The sequence below is a fragment of the Gallinula chloropus genome, assembly GCF_964237585.1.
Source record: "Gallinula chloropus genome assembly, chromosome: 4".
Lineage (NCBI taxonomy): Eukaryota > Metazoa > Chordata > Aves > Gruiformes > Rallidae > Gallinula > Gallinula chloropus.
Window position 1 is genome coordinate 82519056 of NC_140088.1, and position 20328 is coordinate 82539383.

Here is a 20328-nt window from a genome sequence, read left to right on the forward strand (position 1 = left end):
AGTGACATCACCTCAGTGGGGTACCCTGCAGTGACATCACCTCAGCAGGGTACCCTGTGGATGCTCCAGTGACACAGCCCCTGCAGGAACAGCACTGTGGCAAAGAGCAGGGTGATGCCCTCAGCCCCCTCCCAGCACCCCAGAGCTACCATTGGGGTCATTCCCCCCATCCCCACCCCCAAACCGAGGGACCCCTGCATCCTCCTGCTGTGTTTAGTGTACAATGACAATAATTACCACTGAACATCCCCCCCCCCCCCCGGCCACTGCTCCGTAGGGACCGGTCCCTAAGGGGGACACAAGCCCCCACCCTGCCTCCCCCTCCCCCCCCACCCCCCGGGATTTTGCAGGGAAATATTTAAAATAAATGATTTTATGAAAAGGTTCCTGTGAGGTTGATTTTCCCCTTGAACTGAGTGTTTCTATGAAGGAGCACTTAGCCAGCACTGCACGCCTGCAGCACTTTATGGCAGCGAGCCCCTGGGTCTCAGGCTGCCCTGCGGGGTGGGGGGGAGTTGGTACTCCCCAGCTGCAGGTGGGGAAACTGAGGCAGGGTCTGCCCAGGGATGCACAAAGCAGGGACAGAGTTTTCAGTTCACGGTGACGACCCCCTGCCTCTCCTGGCCCTGTTCAGACCACAGCTCGCTGCCAACACCTCCGTACCCCTCCCTAAATGTCATTACCAGACCCTCCTGGGGTGCTCAAACCCCGGCACCCTGATGGCATGTGTGACTGAGATTTGGATTTTGACTGGACAAAGACCTTCTCCCTTCCCTGGGTCACTTCATTTATATTTATATCCCTGCTCCTCATCCTTCCCTGCTCTGCAGATGTGGCTTCTGGAGACCTTGAGCTGAGGTGGGCAGAGCTGAACTGAGAGGGGCTGGGGGGGATCCAGCCTGCAAACCTCCCCCAGGGACTTGCACTGCTTCATTTCCCCATTCTCTTCCCCCCTGCTGGGAGCAGCTGAACCACGGGGATTTTCCAAGGTTACTGCACCCCAGTCCCTCCCACACTGGGCTCCCTGGGAGGTCCAGTTTGGCAGAACAGTAACACCCCCCCCACCCTCACCCTGCACCTTTGCAGGTAGAGGAGGTTTTGGGCATTTCAGGAAAAGCAAGACCCTATGGCATTCTGAAAAGACCCTCCCAAAGCCTGGGAGCTCTGGGGGCATCCCCAGCGTGTCTGCCCAGCTCAGTGGTCTCCTGCATCCTCATCCCACCAATGGAGGGGAGAGGTGGGGTGAGGGGAGGGGGGGTGAGGCCAGGGGATGCCCTGCGATGAGACAGCAAAGTTCAACCTGACTGCTGCTTTCACAGAGGCCCCAGGTCTGATCCAAAGCTGCTGCTTCTCCAAAGGCTCTTCTCCCAAAGCAAAGGCTCTTCTCCCCAGTGCAGCTGTCCCAGAGGGGTCAGGAACGTTCAGCAGGGAAGCTGGCTGGCCCCCAGTGCCCCCCCGCTCTTCCAGCAGCTCCTCACTTGTACAACTGGGTGTGTGTGTGGGGGAAAGTTTAAAAAAAAAAAGTACTGGATGTAAAATTTTATCAAATATTGTGATTTCTTATGGTTTCTAATGGTTAATAAAAGTTATGTCCTGCCTCCTCCTGCACCGCTCCACTGCAGCTCTCCGGGTACCAGCAGCCTTCAGTGGGGTCTCTGCAGGGAGGTGGGGTGTAGCCCACCATGGCCTGCTCATCCTTAGCCCTGTGCATTGCCAGAGCCCCCAGCATGCTCAGAGATATCAGCACTACAGTCCCCCAGTAGCACCCTGTGCCCCCCGCTTTCCCCTTCCCCAGCAGGCACAGGGCTGCCCTGGGCAAAAGCTCCATCCCACATGCCACAAACCCACTCATCACACCCAATATAACTCCTTGCCCACCCCCTGCCTGATCCCAGCTCTGCTCTGCCTCTGCACAGGTACCCAGAGCCTGTGGTGGTGGTGGGGTATGGACCTTTCATCCCTACCTGTCCCCATAGCCCCACTCTTACTCTGCCCTTAACGCTGCCCAAACTCCACCTTTACTCCAACCCTGTTCCCACACCTGCCCAAACCTTGTCCCCATCCCATGCCGAACCATCCCATCCCCATCCCCATCCCCATCCCCATCCCCATCCCCATCCCCATCCCATCCCCGTCCCCATCCCCATCTCATCCCATCCCCATCCAATCCCCATCCCCATCCCCATCCCCATCCTATCCCCATCCCATTCCCATCCCTATCCCCATCCCCATCCCCATCCTATCCCCATCCCATTCCCATCCCCATCCCATCCCATCCCATCCCATCCCATCCCATCCCATCCCATCCCATCCCATCCCATCCCCATCCAATCCCCATCCCCATCCCTATCCCCATCCCATCCCCATCCCAACCCCATCCCATCCCCATCCCATCCCCATCCCCATTCCCATCCCATCCCATCCCATCCCATCCCATCCCATCCCATCCCATCCCATCCCATCCCATCCCCATCCCCATCCCATCCCATCCCCATCCCCATCCCTATCCCCATCCCTACCACTCCTCCCATTACCTTTGGGTTCACCCCCTTCATTTCCCCCCTCCCCGCTGCCCACTACCAGCCCGGGTCCTGGGGGGTGCTGGGAGGCAGCGGGGGGGGGGGTGCGTGGGGGGGTGGGTGTCTGTGCTGCTCCCGCAGCTCCTGCCGCTCCCTGCCGCTGTTTACAGCCAACACGGGGCTGGGGCCGCCCCTGGGGCTGTCGGTGCTGCGGGCGGGGCGGCCGGGACCGGCTCGGGCCGGGCCGGGGGGGTACAAAGCGCGGGCGCTGCCGGGCCCGCACCCAGCCCGGCCCCTGCCCCGGCCATGGCCGCCACGGAGGTGCAGGCAGCGGCCGCCCTGGCCGTCACCCGCGACTACAGCAGCACCCCCAGGCTGAGTGAGTGGGGAGGGGGCACGGCACGGGGTATCCTCCGAGATAAGGGGTGGGGGGGGGTGGTGGTCACGCTGGGCAGGGGCGGGGGGCGGCACCAGGACGGGCAGGGACCTTCCCATCCCTGTCCGGGAGCCTCGGGGGGAGCGTGGGAGCTGCGTGGGGCTCCCGGGGGACACGGGTTGGTGGGGGGCTGCGGGGCTGTGACCCCTTTCAGGAGGACATGACCACTGGTGGGCGGCTGTGACCCTTCCCTGTGTGTGGGGGGGGGGCTGGTGGAGGTGTCATGGCCCCCCGGGGCTGTGGGGTGTGTGGCTGACCCTGCACTGGATCCCCCCCAGGCAATAGAGCCTGTGCTGACCCATGGAGGGCGCTGTGGGGTGGGGCAAATGGGGTTGGCAGCCTCAAGATGTGGCGTGAAGGGCACCCCTGCACCCTGTTGCTGTCCCCCAGCCCCATTACCCCCTTTGGGTCTGCACCTCTGCAGGATGACCCCCCTCCCAGCCCCACAGTGATGCCATGCTGGGCCCTGATGGGGTGTCCCTGGGGGCACCCATGCATGTGGGCACCGTGGGTGCTGCCGTGCAGGGGGCACCATGTGCTGCATCCCCGGGCAGGGCAACGGGGCCGAGGGGTGGCATTTCCCATGGCCTCACCCCACATGCGTGTTTGCTGCAGCCCACGCAGACGGCTGTGTCTGTCGGGGGGGTGTCCATGTGTCCGGACCCCCAGGGCTGTGCGCTGTCCTGCAGGTCTCCTCTGTGCTGCACCCGTGGGTGCTGGCAGCTCTGACCACCCCCCGGGCCCCATCCCACCCCAAGCTCAGGGAGCCACACCAAGGGCTGGGGCTGTGACCACCCCACCCCGTCCCTCAGCACCCCAAGGCTCTGAGCCGTCAAGGACATTCGTGTGACCTTCGAGCAGCCGCGCTGGGTCAGGACAGCCGGACGTAGCTTTGATGTCACCTCCCTCGCCCCGAGCCAGGTGGCACCGGGCTGGCATGGCCCCGACTGCACCCATCCGGCACGGCTGAGCGCAGCCGGCTCTGCCCAGCCACCCCCTCACGGTGTTTGCTGTCAACACAGAGCAGGGAGCAGCCACCCGTGGGTGGCCCTGGCTCGCTCTGGGTGAGGGACAAGGGGCACCCGTGCCAGACAGTTTAGTGGGCTGGGAGAGTGGCTGCCCCCATTACTGGTCCAGAGGGTCCTGGCCTGGACCAGTGTGTTCCCCCCCACCACCCCAGCGCAGCCCCCATGAGTGTCTGTGCACCTGGGAGGGGATGGGGCAGGGACCCAGGGCTGGCACCCCTGGGGTGCTGGGTCGTCCTTCCCAAGCACAGCGTGTGGCCAAGCTCTGGGGTCTCGGTGGTCTTCCCTGTCACTGGAGCTCTCAGCTGGACCCATCCTGACCCAGTGCCCTGGCACGAGGCTTCCGTGTTCTCTCTCACTCCTTTCCAAGTTTCTTCTGCCTGCTGCAGCTGCTTTCATTTTGGAGGGAGCCACGTTTCACCCCTGTGCTGCTGGATGGGTAGTGCCAGCTTTGCCAGGCTGGCTCTGCAAAGCCAGACCCACCCCTTACCCCTCAGGAGCCACATCCAGGCTGGGGCTGGGTCCTCCCCTGGGTGTCCCATCACCGTTGTACGATGGTGAGAGGTGGGAGAGGAGCACAGGGCCCTAAGTACCCAAGGGGAGCTGAGCTGCCAGACAGTGCTATGCCATGTGGGCACAGCGTGCCAGGTCTGGGTGGGATGAGGGTCGTAGGCTGCCCATACAGGAGCCAGGCTGAGCCTGTGCCAGGGAGGTGATGTCCCTGCTGCTCCCCAGCCCCACAGCTGGGTGCTGCTGCATGGGGGTCCCTGCGTGGAGCAGGAGCCCCAATTCCACCCCAGCACCCAGAGCTGGGGGAAGCTGTGGGGAGGGGTGTGCTGAGCAGGGCAGTGGGCGAGCAGGGCTGGCTGGCAGGGAGAGCACAGCCAGCACTGCTCTGCTGGGGCTGGCTCTCCTGAGAGGCGGGAGAGAGGTATTAGCAGCTGCTTCCTGGCGCTGCGAATCCATTAGCACGAGTGAGCAGAAGAAGCTCTTATCACCTCCCGGCCTTTGGCTCGACCCAGCCGCACGAAAAACAACCCAGCGAACGATGCCGCTGCCCACACGTGGGCTCGGGGGTGCTGCCTGCACGTGGGCCCCACGCCTGCTTGCACTGAGTGGGGCACCCCACGCCCTGCCCCGCAGCCTGGCATGGCCCCACGGCATGCATAGAGCTCAGCAAGCACAGCCTGGGATGGACTTGAGGGATGGATGGATGGATGGGTGGATGGATGGATGGGTCCAGAGATGGATGGGTGGATCCAGGATGGATGGATGGATGGATGGATGGATGGATGGGTGGATGGGTGGATGGATGGATGGATGGGTCCAGAGATGGATGGGTGGATCCAGGATGGATGGATGGATGGATGGATGGATGGATGGATGGATGGGTGGATGGGTGGATGGATGGATGGATGGGTCCAGAGATGGATGGGTGGATCCAGGATGGATGGATGGATAGATGGGTCCAGAGATGGATGGGTGGATCCAGGATGGATGGATGGATGGATCCAGAGATGGATGGGTGGATCCAGGATAGATGGATGGATGGATGGATGGATCCAGGATAGATGGATGGATAGATGGGTGGATGGATGGATGGGTCCAGAGATGGATGGGTGGATCCAGGATAGATGGATGGATGGATGGATGGATGGATGGATGGATGGATGGATGGGTGGATCCAGAGATGGATGGATGGATCATGGATATGTGGATGACAGAGAACCAGGATGTCACTGTCAGCAAGCCCAGTGACACAAGGGTTGTACTGTGCGGGTGCAGTGCCGTCACTGGGCTGGTCCCAGCCAGGCAGTGGTGCCTTTGGGAGCCATGGCCGGTGCTGTTTGGGATGTGGCATTGCCCCATGGGGATGTGGGACGCAGGAGGAGAGGAGTCAGGGAAATGCCCAAGTCCTGGGTACCCCAATGTGTCTCTCCTTGAGGGACACTGCAGGGCAGGAGCTGGGTGCTAAGCCTAGCAGGGCCACATTTGGCTGTTTGCTGGGCCTGGGCAGGGAGGGGACGGTGCCATGGCAAGGAGGCACTGAGCAGAGACCTGATTTTCCCCTGCATGTGCCTGTCACTCCTGTTCCCATCTCACCACTGACCAGCACTGCTGGGACATCACCCATGGTGCTGTTGATGGGAACCATGATGTTGGAGAAGACACCAGGATGCCCTTATCCCTCTGTGCTTGGGAGCAGAGCTGGGCTTAGCATGCCTGGGGGGCACAGTGCATTTGTGGGGCTGGAGGCTGGAGAAGGAGGGGGGCAAGTTCCCTGCACTCTAAGACCCCTCCATCCTCCCATTCTAGTAGCAGCAACCCCAGCACCCCATGGCGGGGTCCCACAGCCCCCCCTTCATCCCTCCCTCACTTCTTTCCTTGGAAGGAGGATGGAGAGGGGGGGTGCATCTTCTCCCATTCAACCTCTCAAAAATCCTCCCCCCAGCCATTGCCTGCATGGCCTGCCTGGGTCTGGGGGGGTCCATCAGCCCCACTCCTCACCACCCACTCCCCCCTGCCCTTGTTTTGTCTGGCAGAAAACACAACCTCCAGCCCAGCAAATTATATTTTTTTAATGTTTTTTCTTTTTTTTTCCCTCCTTCTTCCCTTGGGTTGAGCTTGTTGGGTTCACGCTCGGCTGGGCTGGCCATTCTTTGCCTCCCCTCACATGACGTGCAGGTGTGTATGGGAACCCTCGGCCGCCGGGGCCCTAATTAGTGGCATAGAGTGTGACCCCCCGCCGGGCTTTTCACGGGCTGGGACAGGCCGGTGGGTTTGACAGCGCGGCACAAAGTGACACATGGCACAATGGGCAGGTTTTTTTTTGTGGGGAGGGGAGTTGTGGGGGGGTGGGGGGAAGGCAGTGAAAAGCGGTCACTTAGGGACTGTCAGAAAAGTCCCAGGGCGGACGCCGCGTTTGGCACCGTGGGGCAGGATGAGGCTTGTGGGGTGATGGTGGTGGCTCTGGCTGTGCCTGGAGGATGGGGTCACTGCTGTGGGGATGGGGATGGGGTTGAGAAGGGTTTTGAGCTCCTCGTTGCCACCATCAGGGTCAGATCCATACCCGGTCCTGGGAGCTGGGCTGTGGTACTGTGAGCATCGGTGTGGCTCAGCATTTCGGTTCAAACCCAGGTCTGTGTGTGCCAGCATGGTGAATGGCATCTGGGGGTGGTGGTGCAGGATGCATTCAGAGTGGTCCAGAGCTGCCCACAGCCACCCGGACCCCTCTGCCCTGGGTGGTTCAGGATGCATTCAGAGTGGTCCAGAGCTGCCCACAGCCACCCGGACCCCTCTGCCCTGGGTGGTTCAGGATGCATTCAGAGTGGTCCGGAGCTGCCCACAGCCACCCGGACCCCTCTGCCCTGGGTGGTTCAGGATGCATTCAGAGTGGTCCGGAGCTGCCCACAGCCACCCGGACCCCTCTGCCCTGGGTGGTTCAGGATGCATTCAGAGTGGTCCAGAGCTGCCCACAGCCACCCGGACCCTTCTGCTCTGTGTGCTGAGTGTGGGGCAGCTCAGTGGGACCTCTGTTCCTCTGTGAGCTGAGGGATGCCAGAAACCCATTCTGGTGCTGTAGGGTGGCTCAGGACCAGCTCTGGACCTCCTGAGCTGCCCGGGCTGGAAAGGAGATGCTTGGGGGGTGGGGGCTGTTCATCAGCCCCTCTCTGTGCATGCTGCAGCCTGCATCTGGGGTCAAGATGAAAAAGAGGGGTCCATGCACACCCCGGGTGGGTAATCTGGGGGTAGGGGACAGGTGGCGTGATGGGGATGAGCATCTCCCCACCATCCTAGGGTCCAAGGTGGCCATCACTGATCCACTTGCCCAAAATCAAGCAACCCCCCTCCTTGGCAGCCTCTACGCTGCAGCCAGAAGAGGAAGATGAGGCCAAGGCTGCATCTGTCCCCTGGCCACAGCAGACGGAGGGCCCCAGGACCACTGACCCTTGGGAGGTCAGGCCAAGCCCCCGTCGCACTTTGGAGCTGAGCCCTAAGGCGGGTGTCGGGCAGGGGGAGCAGGCGGCGATGCCCGGGCAGGGGCAGGGGGCTGGGGAGGGCAGCGAGGGTGACTGGGAGCAATTAGCGGCGGGTGTAGCTGGGTCGGGTCCCCTTTGTCACCGGGGGCCCTTTCCCCCCCCTTCGGCCGCCGCGGTGGTTACTAGTGCGTGAGTGTCAGGGCTAACGGAGATTGCATCTGACAGGAGCTGTGAATTTGGGGCTGGGGGTGTGCAAAGACCAGGTTGAAAGACTTTTCTTTTCTCTTGGCCCCCTCTCCCCCTGCCTCACGCCTTCCCCCCCCCCCTCCAACCCCCCCTCCCAGCCCAGCCGGCCGCTGCAGCCCACCCACCCCGTCCCCATCCATCCCCCCCCCACTCCTTCCCGCCCCAGCTTGTTCATAACAGCTCAACGTCTTAATTATCTGAATTAGTGCTTTCCGGTAGCAGGGCTCCCCCTCCTCCTCGGTCCCTCCCCATCCCTCTCCTCCGCCTCCTTCTCCTCCTCCTCCTCCTCGGTGCCCCCACCCCCTGCTTCACACCCGTTTTGGGGGCTGTCACTCAGCGTTACTGTCGGGATGTCCCTCTCCATCGCGACAGAGCCCTTTGCGCCCCAGAGATGAGCAGGTGCAACAAGCATTGGGTCAGCCAGGCACTCACATGGGCACAGCAGCCAGATTTGGGGCAGGAGGGGTCTGGGGGTTGGGGGGGGGGGGCAGCCCTGGGGCCCCCCTCCCTGTTTGTGAAGCTGGGACCTGGGGGTGACGTTTCTGTGGGACGTTCCCCCACACAAGGTGGACACTTCAGTGGGAAGCGCTGCTTTTCCCGTGTGGATGGGGGCCGTGCTCTGCTTTGGAGGGGAGGGGGCAAGCCAAGCCCAGTGGGAAGTCCCCCACCCCCAGGGTGGCTGGGGAGGTGAAGCCCCTCTGGGCTTTTTGGTGGAAGAATGGAGGGCTTTGGAGCAACACTTTTCATCGCATCCCTGCTCATTTCTCCACCAGCAAGTCTGTCCATCTGTCCATCCGTGGGAGGCCACATCTCCAAAAAAGCCTCTTCTTGCTGGGAAGGTGGCCAAGCACCCAACCCTCTGTCTCCAGAGGTCTTCAAACCCACCTGTCCAGGACTTTGGGGGCAGCTCCAGGTGACCCTACTTCAGCAGAAGTTCTCCAGAGGTCCCTATCCACCTCCACCGTGTGGTGACTCCATGAGTCAGCCCAGACCTCTGGGTTGTGTGTCACCCTCTGTGCTGGTAATACCACCAGCGCACAGCCCATCCCCAAACCAATGTCACGGTGGGGGAAAAAGGGCGTCTGGTGACCCCCTTCAGCAAAGGACAGCCTGAAGATAGGTGATGGTGGGGGGATAGACAGGTGGACAGATGGATAGAGTGATGCAGAGATGGATTGATGCAGGGAAGGAGGGAAGGAAGGAAGGAAGGAAGGAAGGAAGGAAGGAAGGAAGGAAGGAAGGAAGGAAGGAAGGAAGGAAGGGAGGGAGGGAGGGAGGGAGGGAGGGAGGGAGGGAGGGAGGGAGGAAGGAAGGAAGGAAGGAAGGAAGGAAGGAAGGAAGGAAGGAAGGAAGGAAGGAAGGAAGGAAGGAAGGAAGGAAGGAAGGAAGGAAGGAAGGAAGGAAGGAAGGAAGGAAGGAAGGAAGGAAGGAAGGAAGGAAGGAAGGAAGGAAGGAAGGAAGGAAGGAAGGAAGGAAGGAAGGAAGGAAGGAAGGAAGGAAGGAAGGAAGGAAGGGAGGGACAGACACAAAGATGGATGGATGGATGGATGGATGGATGGATGGATGGATGGATGGATGGATGGATGGATGGATGGACGGACAGTTGGGTGGATGATGGGCAGGCAGAGAGCTTGGCCGGTGATCCGGTGTCCCAGCCACAGACTACTGAGCAGAGCTGCCAGAGGATCCAATGCCCACGGTGGGAAGAGATGTCCTGGTGCATTGGGAAGGCAGCCAGGAGGGTCCCGAGGGTCTGGCAGCCATCAGGATTGGGCTGGAGACCACCATGCTGGGGAAGAGGGACGATCCCCATGGCCCTGTCCTACGTGGGTGGCTGCCCAGCAGCTGGGGCTGCGGAGGAGACGTGGGGAGAGCAGAGCCCAACAAAGGAAAGGGAAGGGAAGGGAAGCAGGCGAGGCGGCGGCAGATATTTGTGAGGGAATTGGAAGGGGAAATAAAAGGCAGAATGGTCACTTGGGGAATAAAGGAGACAAAAGGCAGGGAGGTCGGTGGTGGAGAGCTGGCTCCCGGCGTGCCAGCCCCCCAGGCTGCTGAATGGGGGACCAGCAGGAACTGGGCATAATTGGGTAACGGGGAGAAGGCTAATTGCAGAGACCATGGGGATTACCGGCACCGCCGGCGTCGGAACAGCCTGGGCGAGGGAAGGGGGATGCCAGGGACCCGGTGGTGCTGGGGTGGGGGGTGTGTGTGTGTGACCCCGTGCTGGGCTGCAGGGTGGCCAGGGATGGATGCTCCCTCACATGGGGTGTGGCTGGCAAGGGGGTGAAGGGCACCTGTCTCCCAGGAGCAAAATTCCTGAGCACCTGTGTGGCACCAGCTCCCATACCAAGGAAGCTGCACCGGTGCCGCTGTCACCAAAAGGGGCCCCCGGGATGCCACGGCGTGGGGACCTGCATCCCGCTGCCGTGACGTGGACCACCCATCCCTGTAGCCGGCGGGGGGGATGCTGGCGAGCTGGTCTGGCCTCTCCAATCCTATTAGGATCATGAGTAAATCGGAGAGCCCAGTGCGAGAGGAGAGGGCAGGGGATGAAAGGGCCCGGCGGGGTCAGGGAAGCCAGGCCCTGCCCTGGCAGGTGTTACAGCCATTGACACATGGGTAAAATGATCAAGGAACAACTTAGAGCTGGATCAGTTCCCCAGCACCTGCACCTGCCCCGGATCCTCACCCTGCCTGGGCTTGTACCCTGCCTCAGCCCACTTTGTCATCCCCGTGTTTGACATCTCGGGTGTCTCTGCACCCTGTGGTTGTCCTGAGGGGGCTTTGTGGTCACTTTGGAGACATCACATCCCTGGCACCCTCCTTTCCTTGCCCAAATGCTGTGCTGGGCAAGTCCTGGGTGCCCTGAGGTCCCATCCTGACTCTTGGTGTCCCAGGCCAGCATCCCATGGCATCACACTGGAGACAGGACCAAGCAGGCTGCTTGGACATCACCCTTGGCAACCATGGTCCCAAAAGCTTGCCCCCTTGTTCCACTGCATTGGACTGGGGAGGGGAGAGTTGTCCATCCCAGGGGACAAGGGGTGACTTCCCATCCCAGGCTGCTGTGCTGTGGGGGCAGGTCTGCCCACACACTGCCAGATGAGGGTGGACAGGGAAAAGCCTGGCGAGATGGGGGGATGCCATGGTGCTGCCTTGGTTGTAGTGGGGTACCTGAGGCTGAGCAGGGATGGGGGGTTTAGGGATGGGGGGCATTGCTCATCCTGGGTCCAGAGCTGGGCAGTTTGGGTAGAAACTCCCCCAGTTTGGTAAAGGTGACGTTGTCTCTGGCAGGATGGAGGTGCTGGCTCTCCAGCTCAGCAGCTGCTGCTTGTTTGCTCCATGGTTGGGATAAGGAAGGGGGTTGTGGGACCCGATGCTCCCGGGTGGGACACATCCTGCCCTGCCGAGGCCATAGTCCCCTGGTGGTGTTTGGGGTGGTGATGCTGGGAGCTGGGTGGGAGCATCCCTGGCTCTGAGGGCTGACAGCGTGCCCTCTCTCCCTCTATCCACAGCCTACAAGACGGTGTGTGGTGTCAACGGGCCCTTGGTGGTGCTGGACAATGTGAAGGTAGGAGCCTGTCTGCAGGGGGGGTGATGAGAGGACCCCGTGATGGTGCCACTCTGGGCAGTGTGGGGACCCAGCTGCCAACCCTCGTCCCTGGGCAGGGAGGGTGCAGTGGGGGAGCATTGCCTGCCCTGGGTTGTTGCTTGTCCAGGGTCCATCAGTCAGCTCCGAGCTCCCCCCTCCCTCCACACACATCCAGCAGCAGACCCCACGTGCCATCCTGCACACATATGTGGGCACCCACCATCCCTTCTACCCCCTTCTACCCCCTGTGCCCCCCACCCAAGCTGGGCTCCATCCAGCTCTGAGCCACGCCGTGCCACAACCCCCAGCTCAGCCCCTGCCATTGTCATTCCCTCCCCATCCAGCACCTGGGTGGCACCTCAGTGGCATCCCACCCATCCCTGGAGCTGGGTTCACTTGGGTGGGCGCCGGGTGTCTCGCAGCCCCACGTGGCCCGGGACCCTCCGAGGGGCTTTGTTGCCCGCTGGCTCGTTACCATGGCCCCTGTCACGCCGAGCCCGGCGGGATGGAAATTAATAAGCTCAATTAAAGAGCCAGCCCCTGGCGGGTGTTTCCTCTGCTTTGTTGTCCTTTATGCAAAGGTCTTTACCCAGGATTGAAAGTCCAAAGTTCACGGTGCCAGAGCCAGCCCGGTGGCTGAGAGCGAGGAGGAGGAGGAGGAGGAGGAGGAGGAGGAGGAGGAGGAGGAGGAGGAGGAGGAGGAGGAGGAGGAGGAGGAAGAGAGGCCAGAGCAGGCAGGGCTGGGCACACATCCTTGTGGACACTGTCTCTCAGCTGACAAGTCCCCTCCATCCACCTCGAGGGTCCTGGCTGGGTGGGGAGGGCTGGCTGAGTCCCAGGGGGGGCTGTGGCTCTTGGCCCCCCGTGGGTGTGGGGTCCCACTCACTCCTCTGCCCGATGCGAGGTGGTGGCAGCAGGATGCCCGACTTTACCTCTCACAGCTCGGAGGGGGTTGTGGGGTCTTGAGAAGCACAGGCAGCCCTTTGGGGAAGGGGGCACCCTGCATTGTTGGGGAAACTGAGGCATGGAGCAGTGCCACAGCCTGGGGTATGCTCCAGGATGGGGCAGGGCTGGGGGCATTCAGTGCCTTTCCCCCCTCTCCACCCAAACTTCTCCTGTGTGGGCTGGCAGCTCTGCCTGCGCCTGCCTGGTGTGGTGCTGGCATCAAGCTGCTGGGTGCCCCCTCCCGTATTTGGTGGCTTTGGGGAGCACAAACCACCACCACAGGAGGGGAAACTGAGGCAGTGCTGGTGGACAGGTGCGTGCAGGCAGGGCTGGCGGGCAGGGGCAAGGGGTAGTGTGGGGCAGGGGAGAGAAGCCCCCCCCCCAAACCATCTCACCCTGACCTTGTCCCTGCAGTTTGCCCAGTATGCTGAGATCGTGAACTTCATGCTGCCCAACGGCACCAGCCGCAGCGGGCAGGTCCTGGAGGTGATGGGCTCCAAGGCCATCGTCCAGGTGAGCCTGGTGTGGTGGGGACACACACGGTGGGATGGGGACACAGGCGATGGGATGGGGGCTGTGTGGGGGCTGTATGGGTGCTGTATGGCACGGGGCTCTGTCCTGCTCCAGCAGCATTGACTCTTGTCCTGCAGGCTGCAGGGCCAGGCAGTGTCCCACAGTGTGACTCTGTGCTGGCCCACACATAGAGTGTGTGGCCAGAGCGTGGGGGGGTGGTTCTGCACTGGGGGGGGTGATGGAGCAGGTGATGGTGCTGCATTGGGGGTGATAGAGTGGGTAGTAGGGCCAGCAGCGCTGGGCAGGAGTGTCTGGGTGCCAAGTTCAAGGTGATGACCCCTGCACAGCTTCAGCAGACTTGGCATGGCCCCATCCTGGGTCTCCATCCTGCTGTGCCCGGCCTCCCCCTGAGCTGCCCCCCACAATGTGTCCCTATCTGGGTGATGCCACAACCCCCTCAGACCACCACCCCTGCATCCTCTCCCTGGGCTGCTTCTGTGTGGGGCCATGACCAAAGGGGTTCCTGCACCCCCAAACCAGCCCAGCCAAACAGTGGGGTTTCATCGGGGCTGTTTGGGGTTGTCCTGCCCAATTAAGCTGGGTCCCCACTCTGGGTCCTCCTCTAATCAGCCAGCCCAGGGTTTGGGGGGGGCTGCACCAGCGATCTGGCTGGGTCCTGGCTGGCGAGCTGCCCAACTTGGCTCCTCTAATGCCTGCAGGACCTCTGCAGCGCCCTTTTAATCCTATTAGGGAGTCAGCATCGGGGCTGGGGAGGGGGAACAAGGGGGGAAAAAAAGGAAATAAGGGGGAAAAAGGGGGGAAAAAAGGGTAAAAAAGTGACCCTAAATGAAGAAGAAAGGAGCCCTCTGTAGAAGCAGCTCTGCCTGGGGCTGACCCCCACACACCTGCACGCAGCCGGGTGCTGCGGCCGTCACCTGCCCTGGTGCCTGCGGCATCCCCGCCGGCCGGGAGCCCCTGGATTTCCCAAGCTGGCCCTTCCCCCCGGGGGCTGCACGGCTCTAATTAAAGCCGTGGTCTGGAGGTTAATTAATACAAATGGTGTCAAATATTATACGGATCAAAATGCCTTTTGGTTCCGCTGCCCTGCCCGAGGCCCTTCTGCTGCTCTCATCGTGGTGCCCCCCCCCCCTCTCCCCGCCCCCCCCCCCATCCCCGAGCTGAAGCCCCTCAGAAGGGAGTTTTCTTAACCTCGGGGGTCTCTCCCCCTCTTTTATCACCTCTCCCTGACGATTTTTTTCGGGTGAACGCGGATCACGTCACCTCCCCGCAGAGAGCCCGGCCGCCCCCCCCCACCCCCAGCCTCCCCCCTCCCCGCCCCTTAATCCCCACTAATTGCCACCCACCCGCCTCTTGCCCCCGGGGTCTCCGCAGGTGTTTGAAGGAACATCTGGGATCGACGCCAAGAAGACCTCCTGCGAGTTTACTGGGGACATCCTCCGGACACCCGTTTCTGAGGACATGCTGGGTAAGCCCAGCCCACTGCTGAGCCCTGACGCACCTCGGTGCATGGGTGGAGGGGGACACAAGGCAGTTTGGGGGGTGTTGAGGCTTCGGGGTTTAATTCAGGCGGTGTCTCTGCACACTCTCTGTTTCCAGGAGAGTCACATCCAGCATGGTAACGGTCACCTTCGTGCAGGGATGAAGCACCCCCCACCCCTGGGCCCACCCTGCCCAGTTATCCCAGGAGAAAACCCTCGGGCTGGACTGGGAGGAGGCTTCTGGGGAGAACTCCAGCCCATGGCTGTGCCGCTGGTGTTCCCATTACCTTGGCCAGAGGCGAGCTGGGGGCTGGCCCACATCTTCCCTGTCTGCAGTGAGTCAGGCATGGGGTGACCAGACCCCCACGGGGACACCAACCCACCGGGGACTGGGTGCCAGCAGCCCCCCACAGCCTCCCCCAGGGCAATTCCAGCTCAGCCCCAGCCCCTTGCACCCCACGCTCCCTGCCCCAAGCCATGTTAGAGGCTCTCAGGGGGTCCTACAGCCAGTGACAGTGTCACTTGGGGTCCCAGTGGAGCTGACACAGGGCATTGTCCCCAGTCAGGGGCTGAGTGTCTCCTGTGATCTCCTTCCCATCCGTGCCAGGAGCGTGGGACACGGGCAGAGCCCTGCCTGCAAAGGGCAGCGGTAAAGGGCAGCGGGGCTGGCAGCGGGCAGGCGTCGAGCGCCATACGGCAGCGTGCGGTGACGGACAGACAGGTCCCAGCTCCCCAGCAGCAGGGAGGGAGCTCCCCACTCCTTCCCCAGGCAGGGTCCAGATGGGATCCCCCCTTCCCACCCAGGACTGGCCACAGTCCATCCACAAGGGTGTGGAGTCCAATCCGGGGTGCTTCCCCTCCAAGCCTCCCTGCCCCATCTCCGACAGGTGGATATGGGGAGGATTTTCCCCTTCCTTCCCCCCCTGAAACGGGGCTGGGGTCTCCTGGGTGCTCAGCCGCATCGCCCCTTCCCTCCCTTCAGTGCCGTGACGCTGAAGGGAGCCGCTGCGTGCCGGCGAGACGCGGGTGCCCAGCGAGCACCAAGGTTACTGACCTTTCATGCTCCGTGCTCCCGCGCCCCGGCCCCGCCATCAGCTTGATCTGCTCTGACAAGGGCGATGCTTCCCCGGCCCCGTGGGGACCCGCAGAAAGTCTCACCGGGGCAGCAGCAGCATGTGGGGGTGCCAGGGGGTGGGGGCTGGGGGCTGGCATGGCCGGCTTCACCACTATTGATCCCGCATCTCAGAGCCGGTCGATGGGGCTGAGCGCCGGTGGTGATGCAGCGGCTCGCTGGGAGCACAGTACCCCCCCACCTTGGGGATGGGGGGGGGTTGTTGCTGTCACCCCACCTAAAAGGGGGCTGGGGAGCCCAAGGGGGAGGTGATGGCAGGTGCCTTGGATGAGGGGGTGGAACCTGGCCCCGCGCACTGATGGCATCAGCTTAATGCCTTGGAAAGCTGGAATCAAAACAAATATATTCTTAAAATACACAAATTAAAGTTATATTAATTGTCTCAAGCTGCATCTACATCAATCTATTCAGCATTGTTACATTTCACTGCATCAGCCTTGGGTGCTCCTTGCCCTGCCTGTGCGGTGACATGGGAACACCTTGTTCCCCATCCCAGGGAGGGGCTGTGAGATGCACCCCCCCACACACCGAGTCTGGGGGTGCCTACAACCCACAGACACCCAGTGTGGGTACCCACATGCCCGTGGGACAGCTCAGGCAGCTGAGGTGCCCTCTGGTTCTCTCCTCACAGGTCGGGTCTTCAATGGCTCTGCCAAGCCCATCGACAGCGGCCCCCCCGTGATGGCCGAGGATTTCCTGGACATTAACGGTGACAGCTCTGGGCATGGCCTGGCTTTCCTGGCCATGGGTGATATGGGAGGGTCTCGGGGACCAGCTCCTGGGGGAGCCCATCCAGCCCCATCAGGGCACCCCTGGGTGGAGGTGCAGGTTGAGGGGGTGCTTGGTGAGCCCCTCCCTCCCCAGGGCTGGTGTGGGGTGGTCACACAGGTCAAAACCTCCAGTTCTTCCTTATCACCAGCAGCTCTTGTCTCATTCTTGGCACCAATGGGGCGATTCCTCCCTTGTGGGGTGTCCCACTGGTGCCTCATTTTGGGGAGGGGGGGTGCCTCATTCTCTTCACGCTCCAGGCCAGCCCATCAACCCCCACGGCCGCATCTACCCTGAGGAGATGATCCAGACCGGGATCTCGCCCATCGACGTGATGAACAGCATCGCGCGGGGCCAGAAGATCCCCATCTTCTCCGCTGCCGGTCTGCCCCACAACGAGGTGGGTCTCCACAGCCTGGGGCAGCTGGAGGAGGATGGAGCACAGGGGAGTTGAGGGGCCTGGGGTCTGCTGAGACCAGACCCACCCCCAGCCATGCAGGTTGACAGTCTGGTGCGTGCAAAGAGGGAAGCTAATGTTACGTTGTGCCTCAGTTTCCCCACCTGCACAGCGAGGGGGGAAGCAAATCCTGATGTGCCAAGAGCTGGGGGGGGGGGGGAGAGGTGACCTGAGCTTGTCCACCATGGACTCCCCAATCCTGGGGGTGGAGGGGGTGCACCCAATGGCACTGTGAGCATAGCCATGCCAGGTGTACCAACCCGATCCACGGCTGCACTGGTGTGGCGGGTGGGCAGTGCTGCCCCGGGCCCCCCTGACCCCAGCACAGATGGTGATGCAATGGGATGGAAAACTGTCCCTGACAGATCAGGAGCAAGAGAGGAGGGTGACCATGGTCACATCAGGCACCGTGCCACGGCAAGGAGACACGGCTGGTTAGAGCAGGGGGGAGCAGGGGCTCCTCCCGACCCGGGGGGCTGAGTGGGCAGCTGGGGGTGCTGGTGCCCATCCTGGGTTGCTCTCTCTTCTGCTGGTTCCCATTCATCCCGTCTCCATCCCTGGCACGCCCACCCCTTGCTGCCACAGAGGCTGTAGTCTGGTTGCAGGGGGGCTGTGGCAGCTCTGGGGGGTCCCTGACTGTGGGTGCTGGCCCCATGCTACCCACCCATTGATGTCCTGCTGCAGATTGCTGCCCAGATCTGCCGGCAAGCTGGCCTGGTGAAGAAGTCCAAGGACGTGGTGGACTACCACGAGGACAACTTCGCCATCGTCTTCGCTGCCATGGGGGTGAGTCAGCCCCGGGACAGGACCAGCCCCAGCACCTCAGCAGATCCTGCTGCTGGGGGCCCAATGTGTGCAGGTCGTGCCAGCAGCCTCGCTGCCACCTCCTGGCACCGCCTCGTCCCTCTCCTGCCTCAGTTTCCCCATGCATGAAGCCATCCCACTCCTGCTGAGCGCGCTCTTCTCCCACCCGGGCAGGTGAACATGGAGACAGCTCGCTTCTTCAAGTCGGACTTTGAGGAGAACGGCTCCATGGAGAACGTGTGCCTCTTCCTCAACCTGGCCAATGACCCCACGTGAGTCAGCACCCTGGCTCATGGCTCTCCTCCTCCTCCTCTTCCCCCTCCTCTTCCTCCTCCTCTCTCTTTCTTCTTCTCCTTTTACCTCTCCTACCCCCACCTGATCCATCTCAGGTGGATTGATGTGCAGGGGCTGGTCTCCAGGGATGCTCTCTGGGATGGGGGGGGGTGGTGGGTATCTGGGGGTGCCCACCCTGTCCCCCTCGCAGGATCGAGCGGATCATAACCCCCCGCCTGGCCCTGACCACCGCTGAGTTCCTCGCTTACCAGTGCGAGAAGCACGTGCTGGTGATCCTGACCGACATGAGCTCCTACGCCGAGGCCCTGCGGGAGGTCAGTGTGTGTCCCCTGGGACCCCCCCCGAACCCCTCTCCAGCTCCCCTGTGTCCTCCCTGGGTGGGTAGGGGATGAGGACAGCCCTGTTGGGTTGCCATGGGGTGCTGATGCTGTTCTGGTGGCTCGCAGGTGTCAGCAGCCAGGGAGGAGGTGCCTGGCCGCCGTGGCTTCCCTGGCTACATGTACACTGACCTGGCCACCATCTACGAGCGAGCCGGGCGCGTGGAGGGCAGGAACGGCTCCATCACACAGATCCCCATCCTCACCATGCCCAATGACGGTCAGTGGCCCTGGGAGATGATGGGGTCCCCAAGGAGGGAGGGTGTGGTGCTACCGCTCGGAAACTGTGGGGCTGGGAAATGCCCAGTTGTTTTGTTTTAACAAGTTTTTGGGGGGGTTCTGGGTCCAGTTGGGGTTCTGGAGCTTGCTGGGGTGCTTTGGAGTTATTTCCCCCCACCAAGCTGGAGTGAAGTGCTGGGTTTCAGCCAAGGGATTCAGACTGGGGAAACTCAGACTTGGGGTCCAACCACGGACCAATGCAGCTTCCCCGGGGCTGTGCTGCTCCATCACCCCCTCCAGCAGCTCCGGTGACCCCCCTGCCAGCCCCACTGAGCAGGCAGACCTGCTTTGCGGGGCTCACAGCTCCCTGCCTTCCCCCAGACATCACCCACCCCATCCCTGACCTGACGGGCTTCATCACCGAGGGACAGATCTACGTGGACCGGCAGCTCCACAACAGGCAGGTTCGTTCCCGTTCCGCAGCCGAGCGGGGATGGATCTGGCACCGCTGCGCCCGCCAGCATTGCCTGGTGCTGGGAATGCCCCCAGAGCACCAGGGTGGGGGTTCTGAGGACAGGGGAGAGCTCAAAATGAGGTCAGTGGTCCCCTTGCCTTCATGGGGGTGCTTGGCAGGGCTGGCAGCAGGCAAATGTGGTTTGGGGGGGGTCCCTCTCGCCCTGCAGATCTACCCCCCCATCAACGTGCTGCCCTCCCTCTCCCGCCTGATGAAGTCGGCCATTGGGGAGGGCATGACCAGGAAAGACCACGGGGATGTCTCCAACCAGCTGGTAAGGACTGGGCGAGGGAGGGGGTGGTGGAGGTGGGGTCACCCATCCCTCAAACCCCGCTTGGGGTGTCCCCAGGGCACACGGCGCACAACCGGGGCAGCGAACGGCTGAGCACAGCCACTCCAAAGCTGGGTAGGGGGGGACCCTGCGCTGCTGCCCCTGCTTCACCAGCCTGGTGGGTTGTCCAGAGTGTCCGTCTGTCCTGACGGCCGCCTGCTCATCCCGCAGTACGCCTGCTATGCCATCGGGAAGGACGTGCAGGCGATGAAGGCGGTGGTGGGGGAAGAGGCGCTCTCCGCCGATGACCTGCTCTACCTGGAGTTCCTGCAGAAGTTTGAGAAGCAATTCATCACCCAGGGTGAGCTGGCGCCCCAACCCCAGCCCTGGAGCCAGGAGGGGGTTTTTGGGACCGCACCAGATTCCCCCAGCATCTCCCCGTTCCTGCACCTGCATCTTCTTCCAGGTCCCTACGAGAACCGGAGCATCTTCGAGTCCCTGGACATCGGGTGGCAGCTGCTGCGCATCTTCCCCAAGCAGCTGCTGAAGCGCATCCCCGAGAGCATCCTGGCCGAGTACTACCCACGGGATGCCAAGGCACAGGGCCAGGGGACGACCAGCACAGCCCTCTAACCCCCCCAGGCTGATAGGAGCTTCGGGGAGCAGCCTTACCAACCCCCCAATATATCTCAAGGGGCTGGTTGGGGTCAGCTGCTGGGGGGAGGGCAGAGCAGAGG

At 62.3% G+C, this 20328-nt stretch overlaps 1 protein-coding gene across 1 annotated transcript; it reads left to right on the forward strand.

Annotated features, from left to right (window-relative positions):
• Window positions 1-2825: 2825 nt before the first annotated feature.
• On the forward strand, window positions 2826-20224 carry ATP6V1B1 (ATPase H+ transporting V1 subunit B1; the record flags this gene model as incomplete). The annotated part of the gene is made up of 14 exons (XM_084263280.1): window positions 2826-2898; window positions 11722-11777; window positions 13158-13256; window positions 14649-14742; window positions 16519-16596; window positions 16916-17055; window positions 17797-17898; window positions 18091-18188; window positions 18401-18524; window positions 18657-18807; window positions 19188-19270; window positions 19490-19594; window positions 19823-19952; window positions 20058-20224. 14 exons carry the CDS (start codon window positions 2826-2828, stop codon window positions 20222-20224), a joined length of 1500 nt encoding a protein of 499 aa, XP_084119406.1.
• Between the last annotated feature and the right edge of the window lie 104 nt (window positions 20225-20328).